At 31.9% G+C, this 13,859-nt stretch overlaps 1 protein-coding gene across 3 annotated transcripts in view; it reads left to right on the top strand.

The window, feature by feature from the left end:
* Window positions 1–12,055, top strand: part of LOC111038363 (putative polypeptide N-acetylgalactosaminyltransferase 9) — a 67,786-nt gene extending 55,731 nt beyond the window's left edge. For 2 of the 3 annotated variants that reach the window (XM_022321427.1, XM_022321428.1), the window contains exons 5-10: window positions 4,378–4,560; window positions 5,097–5,282; window positions 6,614–6,742; window positions 7,798–7,908; window positions 10,273–10,401; window positions 11,299–12,055. In XM_022321427.1, the coding sequence (XP_022177119.1) occupies window positions 4,378–4,560; window positions 5,097–5,282; window positions 6,614–6,742; window positions 7,798–7,908; window positions 10,273–10,401; window positions 11,299–11,463 (903 nt within the window). In that variant the 3' untranslated portion in view covers window positions 11,464–12,055. Of the gene's footprint in view, window positions 1–4,377; window positions 4,561–5,096; window positions 5,283–6,613; window positions 6,743–7,797; window positions 7,909–8,364; window positions 8,461–10,272; window positions 10,402–11,298 lie in introns of all 3 variants that reach the window. The other variant, XM_022321430.1, reaches the window with a different exon arrangement.
* Window positions 12,056–13,859: the final 1,804 nt, after the last annotated feature.

Below are 13,859 nucleotides of genomic sequence, written 5' to 3' on the forward strand. Positions count from 1 at the left end.
TGTAATATAGTGCGGTCGTGTATTAATACAATATGCATTATACGTATACACACACACACACACACACACACACACACACACACACACACACTGACACACGTGTAACTTTTAACATGTATTCAGAAACATAGTATCTATGATGTTTGTTTGAAAGAAAAAATATAATACACATTTATTATCTCGGAAAATTATAATTGTACCTTGTTATAACGAAATCCTCGTCTTATTGCCATTCGTCAGTTGTGGTGCCGTGCACGAACGAGGGAATGCTCTCAAGTTTCGTGTAATACATGACATGTACTCGACGGATCGTGTAGAACTCGGCGGCACATGGTCGTGCAATACGAATCACTTCGCTAAAAACTTTTCAAAGTACCTACCAGCAACCCCACACATCTTTTGTGGACTTGATTCTCATTTTTACTAATTGAGTATAACTATACAACTTTAGTTGGGCCTACAGGCTCTCTATATATAGATGATATTTTTTTTATAAGCAAACAGTTTTGGAAGGAAAAAAACTGACTACAGTTTAAAATTGATAAGTTTCAATAAACAAAAATTTATTGTATTTCTGAATACTAATCGATGAAGATAATATTTACGTTAATATAAATAAAATTAGACTGTGAAAAAACAAGTTGGGGAATTCATCATACTCTATAAGTAAAAATGCAATCAGTATCCGTGGTTTATTTTGTTCAGCTCTATTTGCATTGGTTTATAACTTATAACTTATAAAATACAACTACAATTACTATTTTATTTTGTCGACCTATAGGGTAGTGATAAATTTAATAATCTTGTATTTAATGATATTTATAAATTATACATTTACTATTGATTAATCGTTAAAGAATTTAATAATTTAATATTAATATATCTAATTTTAATTTTCTCAGCATGTTTCCAGTTTTCTCTATATATTGTACAACTGTAAGCTTCCATTGACGTTGAAGCCTTATTACTTCAAATGTAAAAAAAAATAATCATCGGTTAATTATAGAGTATTTTACCCAATACTGGTCACACAGACGAGTTACATAGTACCTATATAGGTATTGTTTATTGGTGAAGTGTGTATGATATGAATAATGGATTTCACCGCGGTCGTCAGTAAAGTATTTCCGTACGTTTAGTTTTTTTAAGTAAAATGGCAAAATATGATTTTAATATTACCAAGTGGGCGTGAATTTAATATTGTATAATATTGCCAACACAATATGATGGATCGTAATTCGTAGTAATAATATGATACCGCTGAACAGTTACGATGATATCGTTATTATTTCCTAACCACGATTGTGTTTTATTTCACATTGGGCACTTGAGTGAGTGCGGTTCCTATTATTAGGTATATTATCATAATAACAGCGATTGGTCCCTTTTCGCCAATTACTACTGCCGTAGCTAGACGTATAATATCGTAGCTCATTTGTAAGAGATAAATCGCACATCGATCTGGTTTCCCCATGCAAATCTTTCCCCAAGGACCTGATACACACGCATATATAAAAAGGGTCACGCTTCTTTCGCAACACAACTATAGGTATACCATAGCACGATATCATATATTATAATTTTATTCAATCGCCGTTTATGCGATTTCGTAACGCAATATTTGGATCATCCTGTATACATAAGTGTATAATATTATGTCCGTGTAAAACACGCGTGACAACGTAATCATTATTTTATACGTGCATGTATATAAATTAAACACAAATTTGCCGTGTATTGTATTGTATACACATATATACATGCGAGTGTGCGTGATGTAAGTAGCTTAACTCCTCCTCCTCCTCCTCCTCCTCCTCCTCCTCCTCCGCCACTTGCTCTTTGCGCGACACTCGAGATGAATGACTCGAGTGTAATTTATTTTTCCGCAAAAGCCGACAAATTGCCGTACAGCTAATGACGGCGACGGTGCACAGCCCGATAAGTCGGAAATTGATCGTAGGCAATAGATTTTACTTACTCCGCGTATAATATATAAGTGATCGCGGGCGCGCCAACAATATCTCCCCGTGTTTCGTCCCATTAAACACGAACGAACGAACGTCTACAACCACTCGTTTAAGATGGTGTGTGAGTGTGGAAAGGCGCATGTATTGTGTACATAATAGAGTCTCTTCTCGCGGACTTTGCCCTTGTGGCGGTGTATTTGTCCGCACAAAGCGAGTGCCACCTTTATATAATATGGATATTGTGTGTGTATATATATATATATTATACATAATATATAGGTATATATTTATATATATATATACGTTTCACAAACTCGCCACTATATAGCAGTTAAGAATAGATACGTATAAAATACGCTATTTATTTTCTTCGAGAATAAATCCGGTGTACATACAACGACACGATAGCGTTTCTGTCGTCGATATTCTTCGACTTTACAATAACTAATAAACAATATTATGTTAGGTATTTCCTCGCGAAAACGTTTATAATGCGTTTTGAAGCTCTTTAATTTCCACTGATCAGTGTCCAAAAATAAATTTTTATTTATGATTAATATCTCGAGTTTTTATGAAGTCGTTTCGTTCTGACCTGCATCCCGAAATGCCGCATCTGGGTTTAGAGATACAGTATTTTTTTTTCTGAATACCTTTTTTTTTAATTCAAACACTCCGAATTATACCACGAGCTACTTCATAATACAAAAACTTGATAATTTTACTTTCACGTTGATAAAAACTGAATAATAATTTAATCATTGTTTAGAATATGCAAATTGTACAACTACTAATGCGAAAATGTAGCTCGGAAAACGTAAATAAAATAATCAACTATTACAGCTCTAGAAATTTTAAAGTTTATGACTGTAGTGCGACGTTTAATGATTGTATTTATATTTCTAAACTACAAACAAACACACTCGCGGGCGCACGTGTATTCACGTTATCACGGGTGAGCACTTTAGTAGCTACTCTGTACAAAAATGTTGAGTTGGTCCCTTGTTCGCTATTTGTATAATAGTGTCTTGAACACGAACGTTAAATTCGGAATATTATAATTAGATTTCGCAATAAGCGGACTCTCTCGAATAGTTTATTTCCTTTATGTATCATAATAGTAAGTTTAAAAACCTTTAGAAATTAACATTATCGATGACTTTGTTTTCAATGAAAACCTTTCCGATTAAAGGATTTGTATCGTTATTTTTCGTTTTAAACCAGTGTTCGTCTTTTACACTGGATAAGAGTGCGGAACGCGCAGAATTTAATTTGGGGGCTAAACTAATGCTAGTTATAATATTATTATAACAGCATTTACACAAACGTTTATATTAAAGTATTTAAATTATTATTTTTACTTTTTGATCAGACCTTGATAGCTAATGTATACGGCATATTCAAAAAGTCCGAGTATGCGAGATTCATCATTCTTATAACACAAACATTGAAATAAGTTATTTTTTCGTTGCGAAAAATGTGAGGGTAAAAACCACCATTGCAAGTTTTTATGTAAGATACGATAATTAATAAACGTATAAATGCATAGACTATTATGCCCGTATTAACTCGGCATACTGCAGACGTCCAGCTGGTATACATTACGAATATCAATAATATACAGTAGGTACATACTTAACACAACTAGACCAGGCATCACAAGCTGCAAGATCGAAATCGAATGTTATAACTTATAATATTTTTATGTGTACCGTAAAAGTATATAAAAATGTACCTGGTACCTGTATGGCAATAGTGAATTTATTATTAACATAACTTGTATGGATATGTTAACCGAGCCTGATAAGTTATTACGTTGCTATTTAGATGCCTACATATTATTAAGACATATACATATTATATATATATATATACATAATTTCGACCGATGTCCACGTTTTACACCTCTGTAGGTTGAATGTAACGTAATATTAAAAGCGTTTTGTTTGTCAACCTCGAGGTGTGCACATTTTACACCGTTGGACTCCGTTTTTTTTTGTCCGACATTTCCCATCGCGTATGCGCTCACACACAAACACGATTGCGCGTTCTGTAGGTAGGTATAACATATTTCATAAAATATATACTCAGACCACACATTGAATATTTGAATATATTTTTTTTAATTGGGTGCAATACGACACTGATATAGTGTAGTACAACATTTGATTAGATCATAAAAAAATTTAAAAGTGTAATTTTACTTCAGTGTGTTTTTGTTATATGATATAGGTAGGTATAGGTGGTACTATGAATATATCCATTGCACTACTTATGCGTATACATCATATATATTTTAATATTTATGTTAATACAGTACAATATTTTCAATTTGTAATCATTGCCACTGGTGACGATGTTCTTAAAAATATTCATTGCAATAATATAAACAATTTTTTTAATTTTTTTTCAGTTCAATTGGCACGTCGTACCAGACAAAGAAAAAAAGCGTCACAAGAACGCCGCGGAACCGGTGTGGTCACCAACGATGGCTGGTGGCCTTTTTGCTATCGACAAAAAGTTTTTCGAACGACTTGGTACTTACGATAGTGGTTTCGACATATGGGGAGGTGAAAACTTAGAACTATCATTCAAGGTACGTTATTTTTTTTTATTTTTTAGGAAAAGTACTCAAGTATGAGTTAACCATATGGATAACTTCGGGATTATAGATAGTATACTAAAACTAGTTAGAACAGTCATTTATTACATAATTTATTATTTATCAACTATTTTTAGAAACGTTTATTTAAATATTAAACTTCAACTTAACACAAAATTGTTCATGCAGCAGTATCATTTAAATAGCAAACTGTTTTCTTCTCCTTTAATTTCTGTGGGAGGGAAACCTCGCCTCACCATTATCACCTCACACCCTGATTTCCCTGTATCGATTTCCTCTCTCAAATAATACCAGAAGGCAATTGCACCCCTCTCCACCCAAATATCATCGTGAAATATTAAAGCGGGACTGCGCATATTATCTGTGATCAAAATACGGGTACGCTTCTCACAACTCATAATTATTTATGATTCGCCATAATATTATTTTATATCAAAATAATATATAACATTAATAAATTATGGTACATATTATATTCTATCATTGCGTGTTACTTTTGTGTGTTGTAGACCTGGATGTGTGGTGGTACGTTGGAAATAGTGCCGTGTTCGCACGTCGGTCATATATTCAGAAAGAGATCGCCGTACAAGTGGCGAACAGGCGTCAACGTTTTGAAGAAGAACTCCATCCGTCTAGCCGAAGTGTGGATGGACGATTACGCCAAGTACTATTACGAAAGGATCGGCAACGATCTGGTAAGAAATGCATTAAACATATATTTTTATTTCACTCGTGCTCAGCATGATATTTCTAAAAATCGAATTTTTTCATTTTCGACTATTTTTAATGTTTGCATGTATATTTATATTTTTTACGGTTAAGCATAAAGGCGGATAGGCGGTCATCTAAATTTTGAGTAAAAAATCTGGTGGAAATTAGATTTAAATTGTATATGAAGTTTCTACAAATTTTATATTCTAATATTTAAACGACCCTGTACGTATGGCCATCGCGGTGCTGAAAAAAGAAATAAAGTGTCTTAGCTAAAAATATTCATTTAAAAAGTTAACACAAAGCTTTACATTTATATAAAAGGGTATATTATTACTAATAATAATATTACCCGTACAAAAGTACTTTTTTACTATTATGCACTTTATTTGATTGATAATTTTGTATTTTTGAGTTAAAAGTGATTAAAATACTTGATTTGATCAACACAACTGCAATATTTCGTCCTTCTAATTGTATTCGAATATCTACAAAACATTAAAATAAAACGTACAAAAACCCCAAAACAAATGTACCTATTTGTTTATATAAGTCAACAATGTATATATAATATATATATACAATATGTAATATAAAAATCGTATAACTTATCAAACGTGTCTAGTAATTGTTTAAAGTAGATCTTCGAGAGGGTTCGCATCAAATAATATGTTTAGTTGATTTCAATGATAACCATCTCCCAACATCGGAGAAATAAAACATTTTTGTTCCTTGAATATTTTTAAAAGATAAATAAATAAATGAATAAATACATATTCCCAATTATAATATCAAATTATTTCCTAGTCAAAAATGTATTTGTTGTTTAGTACATCATTGATCAGAAGTAAAGTTTAAATATGGCAATAATTATAAAAGTATTATTTTTATTGTCTACTTAAAAAAATTTGTCAGTGCGATATTCACTCGCCGAGCGATAAAACTTTGAATAAATCAACGGCAATTATTTACTCGACGATGTTCAGTGCATAAACATATTAATTGGCTGTGCGCTAAACTGTATTCAAGAAGGACAATATACATAAACATAATATCATTATAATAGTCCTACAACTTCTTAGTCGTTCAAACAATGAAACAACAACGGCCGCGAAGTTTGATTTCGTATGATTGAATAACCTTATTGTTTAAAAGGGCGATGGCACTATTATAACTGCTGTATACCTACATGTATTAATGTTGAATTGCCATTCGAAATAAATACATTCAATTATCTTTTAATGGCCATACTAACGCCCAATGCATATCTTACTGTTTCCATATTATATAAAATACATGATTTTGTTTGATACAGGGTGATTACGGGGACATAACGTCTCGCAAAGAACTGAGAAGAAAGTTGAAGTGCAAGTCGTTCAAATGGTATTTGGAGAACATATATCCAGAACTTTTCATACCAGGCGATGCCGTGGCGTCTGGAGAGGTAAAAAAAACATACATCGTGTACGAGACTGGGAATATATACTTAGGTCACAGTCATCATCTCTCACGCGCACAAAAAAGTTTTTAGGGAAATAAGTTTATCTTACAAACTTCCTAGACCCCTGTAATATTTTCTTATTTTGTTTGATTGGAAAATACTATTTCGTATGTGTTTCATTTCATTGACCCGCGGAAAACAATTACTGTCTGGTTCTTTTCTAAGTGGATTTCTCTCCATCAGATAAAACATTTTCAAACTTTTGTTCCAACCACATTTATTTTTCATTAACTTCGTGTTTATTTAACGTAATAATATCGGACATACGTATACGAAATTATATAGGTAAAACTATATAATATTTACGAATAATTCAAACCCATCGCAATATATTTTGTTTACAAAAGTAGGCACTATAAATAACAATATTTTTTGTCTTTCAGTTAGTACACTTTTTCCGAACAGTGAATTACTTATTTCCGACTATCATACTTTATTTAGCATTTTTATGCTTCACATAACCGTGTTTAATGTTACAAACAAAACACGAAACGAATCCCTACAGACCATATTGAATGCTGTACAAATATTTTGAAACAAATTGAAGCAATTAGATTGTTTTCCATGGAAATAGTCCCTCTATAAATAAACGTTGAAAATGTTCATAAATTAATTACTCCAACTACTTTCGATAATTACCGACCTAATAGGATATATTGTTGTAAATCATTCATCAGTAAAATAACAATTGTTTGACCAACTGCAACAATTAAATATGATTATTTTTTCATACGAAATTAAAACGTACAAACATGATAGGTACCAATTATTACTATGCGATTATGAATGCGACATGTTTATTTTAATCATTTGTTTTGTATATTCGAAGCGAGTTATTTTAAAATTTCATATATTTTACAAAAATTTTCCTGATAGTAAAACAGCTCGCTGTTATCGACATTATCAATACACTCGTATGGTATAATATAATATAATCTAAATTAATTTTGTGTAATATTTTAAACATTGTGTATTTAAATTTGTGCATTGGGAATCAGGTGCGCAATTTAGGATACGGCAACAAAACTTGTCTGGACTCACCGGCCAGAAAGACCGACCTCAACAAACCGGCCGGACTGTACCCCTGTCACAAAATGGGTGGCAATCAGGTGGGAATATTACTTTTCTTACGGCACAGAAGCCTGTTTTGCATACAGGATTGTCGAGGTCGAGCCGGTACAATACGAATCAACATATCCTGTCGTAACATTTTCCTTTCTTTTACGCATCCTGCTTATACACTTTGGAATGATGATGATCCGTTCTTATATCCAACGGAATAATTAGGCTTTAGAAATAAACGTCAGGTGAATTATGTGCACTGTGCATGCGTAGTAGAGACTTTTCTACTCACACATTATACCTTAATACAATTAAATATATCATGATGAGTAGGTAATGACTAATGACTATAACCTAAAATTATAACCCAACTCGTGTACTTACAACACACGACGGTCTCGCCTTATTCGAACGTCAAGTGACGCGTTCTACCATTTCTATTTTGCTTGTATTCATATTGTTTTGTTTTTGTTTGTTTGTTTTTTTTTAACCCCGCATTATAGATAAAAAACATTGTGTCGAATATGTGCGTAGACTCGAAAGGCGATGCCAACAAGCCCGTCGATTTGTGGCAGTGCCACCAACAAGGTGGCAATCAGGTAAAAACTAAATCACATACACACATGGTATATTTAAATTGATACATTCATACCGATTAGATCGATTAACGATTTGTTGTGCGTAGTTCGCATATACATGAACTAAAACATTTTTGCATAACATCAGCTATGGGTGCTGGTAATCTGAAAAATAAAAAAAAGCTTCTAGTTTGAGAGTAAAAAATAAAAACTCATCACGTAGTGTTTGTGCAGTGCATTTTATAATAATAATATGCATATACCATTTTCCACAAGTTTTTTTGAATTAAACTCCCTATTTCTACGTTCATTATAATTCAGTATCAAAAAGCATTGACCCATCTACTAGCATCATAATATAATGTATAAATATATACCGATATAAATATATAAACATAGGTCTACTGCCTCCATTTTTAGAACAATTCTAACAACACATACATTCATTTTTTTACTTTTTTTTCAGTAATTTAACACTCATTTAAGAATCGCTTAAATATAGATAAATATATTTCTTTTATATTGAGAATCCTAACGTTTTACCTTAAATTTGAAGCATAATATATATTTATTTTATTACAACACTTGAATATCATTTTTCTTAGCTTTTCTATACATTTTAATGCCTATGTTATTGTAATAAGTAACCAGTGCAAATGTTCGATAGATGATGTCAACACATAAAAAAGTTCTATTTGAAAAGCTCTACTTCAAAATTTAAAAAATAGAATAAAATTAACGTAAAAAAAATATATTAAACCTAGTTAAAAATAACAAAAAGGTAGTGACCCAATGGTTTATAATAACTTACATGTAAAAAAAAAATATATTATTTTAAAAAAAAAAGCTTGTGTGTACTCGCTTTCGTCTTGTTCGCGTTTTTTAAACTTGGTGGTGTTATTAATTTTTTGCTTTTTTTGCTCCATCCGCTTTTACTTCCGACCCGTCGCTAGCACGCCCCTAAACACGATCATATCGTATTACGTACTGGCACTTTAGTTGTAAGAGCGTTTCAAAAAATCGTTGGACCTTTAATGAGAGGTGGTTGCGCGCAATCGCATCATTTGACGATGACATGATGTCACGATGATAACATACACGATAATGTTTTCATGTTCTCCACTATACTATCAATGATCATAATATATAATGATTTCAAATTTTCAATACTTCATTGTAGTTTGTATTATCCAGTTCAGTGGATTGGTATTTTTCATGAGACTGTGCGGGCAAAATAATATTTTTTCAGTTACGTAACAACCACCGGGTGACTTAAAATGATGCAATGATAATAATAAGTATCTACAATATGTCGGTACCATCATTATCAATTCTTATTAGGTATTAGAAACTGTGGTTTTTTGAATGAATTTCGTTGGAAAAACTGCACTGCACGAGCTCGTATGCATGTGATCCGACATTGTTGCAACAAAGTCATGATTCTTACTAAATTAATGTTCTACTTAAAATACAGACATTTTCAAAGCTATTAATATTATTATAGTAATTGACTAATACACAAATGCATGCACGTTCCTCATAAAATATTATCATCTTCCTTCTCTGTACTCTATATTTAAATTCATGTCAACATACACACACGAAAATATTTTATATATATATATTTAATTATATAATATATCGACGTGTGTGTATGTCTATATACCTATATATACATAAGTATGCGTCATTGTATTCATCCGACAAACATTCTTCCCTGGATGTTGGTTTTACCGTACTCGGCCGACCTGTTCATTTAAATAATGTCCCCCTCGCCCCGCTCACAACTCGACTAATTATACTAATTGCGTGTTGTATGCTAAATGACTTTAGTACTGGATGCTCAGTAAGATCGGAGAGATCAGGAGAGACGAGTCGTGCTTGGACTACGCTGGCGGCGATGTAATCTTATACCCATGCCACGGATCTAAGGGAAACCAGTATTGGAACTACGACCCTAAAGTGAGTATTGACGAAACGTTTTACAATATTTACACATTACAATATAATATGCACTTTATTTCTATTTTTTTTTTTTTTTTTAATATTATCGGGTGTGTAATATTAATATAAGAAAGAAATTATCTCTTTTGCCATTTTTCATACATGTTTTATGGACTAAAAATCGTTAAACTTAATTGTTAATATATGTCTCTTTAATTTCTTGACAAGAACAAAAATTTATTGAAATGTATATGTATGGTCTGTTCACAAATTAATAATTATTTGATCGCATAAAAAAAGAAACTTTCATGGGTTGAAAGTAGGTGAATATACAAACATTTGTAAAAAAAAAATAATAATAATAATAAAGGCTGACAATTGATCAAACAGCTATAGTATTATTTTTACCGGTAGTGTTATAGACAACCGTTTTTTTTGGGGTGTGTATATATACTACTTCGTTATATTCGTATCAATATTCGTTTTTGTTCATACAAACATAATTTATTTTTATCTTTGTTGAAAACAAAAGTATATTTGAAGAATAAAGGGTTTGACTTTTTTATGCGTTCAATAAAATGAAACACAAAGTTATTTTAGAAAACCAGTATATGTCTGACAGTGTTTGAAATGTTTGAACAACACAGTTTTAAATAATAACAGTTTTCAATAAAATGGTCTGGATACGTTTCTTGGTCATAGCCAAAGGTCACATTAATTTTAGTTAAATATTAAAATTATAGATGAATAACAACGTTGTAAATTTCTCATATTTCAAGTTCAAAAGAAACCAAATTTTAAATTTATAAATATCTAATAGATTAACTTTTTAATGATTTCTAGTTCCCTATTTTATATTTTGAAATTTTGCTATTAAAAGTGTTGAATAATGTATTTCTTCGGACATGTTTTTAGACTAAACAGCTACGGCATGGTAGCAGTAGAAAGTGTCTGACCATCAATAGCACCAAAGACAAGCTGCTCATGGAAGAATGTGACTTAATGCTGGCCAAACAAATGTGGCAGTTTGAAAACTTCAACGCGACGTTGGCCACCGAGGACAGTCACATGAGGCATTAAAGACTTCTAACGAAAAAAATATATTAGAATTACTTCCTATATTATTATTATTTTGTTTTATATTATTTTTTTATTTTCGTTTTGATCAAAATTTTTCCCATTACAAAACTTCCGCGCTCCGTCGATGGTCGTTTTGTTTTTACGATTATTATTAACATGTATACCTTTGTTCGAACAAAACGAAACATTGTCGCGCTCAAACAAATCCAGCGACTTGTACATAACGCGTTCTTTTTTATGTAAACTATATATTGTCATTTGAATAATTATTATCTCTATATGTATTATATACTATACGATTGTACTTAAACAGTATTGCGGCTATACGACGAACAAAACATTCCCTCGTGACATTTCCACATTTTATTTTTTTAATTTCGTCCAAATTATTTTTTGTTTATAAGCAATTCGTGTTGATTATTATTATTATTTTCAATGTACATAAATTATGTCTATATGTAACGTACGTGTTATATTATGATGTATAATTATTATTTTATATATAATATTATAAGCTCTATTCGTGTGTACACCTTCTCCGGAATGCGAACAAATATTATACGAACGATCATTATACTATTATGTATTACTATTTGAACATATATATAATTATTCCTTTTAATTGTTATTTATATTTAATAAAAATTGATAAAATATATTTAAACTTCGCTGTTGCGTATGTACTTCTGTAGTGTTTTTGGTAGTGACCCGAGATTATTTTTTCTGTATATACGCGAGTATACATCATAATTCATAATATTGTTTTAGTATAAAATAATACTTATCATTTATTACTATACTTATATTTTCCATTACGTATTATATTATTCACTGCGAATTAATATGACGTCTCGCCGCCGTCGACACTCGCACACGCTGACAAGTAATGCGTTTTCTGTTGGATCGCCGGAGCGGAACAAATCGCAAAAAACCAAAAACAGTTAAACATATAGCCAACATTGACGTTATGACGAATTATTTTTTTTTTTCATCCACTGAAAATTGAAATCCGAACACGGGTGCAGAGGACGGGTAACAAATCCAATATTTTTTTCCACCGGTGCCCCACGTGTAGAACCCTTTTAATCTGTACCTCGCGAACAATATCGGAGTGCGTTTTATTGTCATCGCTTGGAATATAATATTAAACAGTGTCGAGCGGACACACACACACACACACACACATTCGTATAATTGAATTATTCAATTATCTGTGGTTATCCGAGGCACTCCACGAGCTCACAATTATTTATTATCCCAACGATTCGTCGTCTGGTCTCCGTGTACCTGAAATAAAATATAGCCCTGTTCCCATCCACTAGGTATTATATTATTATTATTGTGAATTTGTGACGAACTCTCGTTGTTTCTCCCGTTTCTCAATAACTATTGCATCGGGCACAATATACTAGCATTGCCTATATTGGTAATTATTGATATAGGTACCTACAGGCCCGTCGCTGAGGCATAAAGTAAGGCGTACGTTGCTTTAGGATGGGATACAATTTTAAATGAATTTAAGATGGAAAAATTAAATAAATATCTGTCAAGAAGAGCGAAATTAAAATTCTCGATTAGGAGCAGAAAATATCTAACGTCGATCTTGGGTAGGAATATAATATTATATCTATTTCGAAATGCACGGGTAAATAATAACATGCGTGTATGCCTACGTGAAAATCTGATATATCAGTTGTGAATTTGTGATACAATAAATAATAATGTATGTAAATATTGAATTACTTCAGTAATAAATTATAATAACTTATGACCGATGCAGTCGTGCTACACGATGCGTTTCTTCCGGCGACCAGACGATATGGCAGTAAAAAAATATGTTAAAATATAATTGCGATAATTTTTTTTTTATCGAGTTAAGGTTCACCTCAAAATCTGAGGTCATTAGCCTGAGGTTCTATAGTAGGTTTATTACTGTGGGGTTGGTTACGGTTGGTTAGAACAAGTGTATATGTGACGAGGATTTGTTACTAAAAACCCGGGTGGTCACCCATCCAGGAACTAGTGACACCGGCTGATGCTTGACCTAATAACACGTTAGCTACTGAGGCCAAACACCGCGCTACAATAGGCCACAATAATAGCGATAATTATATATATTTATTCACAATATAAATATAAACACCAATTAAATTGTTTATTTAAAATTGAAATCCTGTTTGTCAATGAAGACTATAATGCATTGTTGCAAAGTTAAGTGTATGATTGCTTGAATGCTTGACTGGCTCGATTTCATAACCATGAACGATAATACAACTATTGGAAAATATGTTATATTATGTGTTGCTGATGCCGCCGCGCCGATCGCCGGTGAACTGGACGAAAATAAGGGTATATTGGATGATAAAATAAAATTGAAAGGAGTAAATTTTGAATGT

This window comes from Myzus persicae, unplaced genomic scaffold (assembly GCF_001856785.1).
Source record: "Myzus persicae strain clone G006 unplaced genomic scaffold, MPER_G0061.0, whole genome shotgun sequence".
NCBI classification, from domain to species: domain Eukaryota; kingdom Metazoa; phylum Arthropoda; class Insecta; order Hemiptera; family Aphididae; genus Myzus; species Myzus persicae.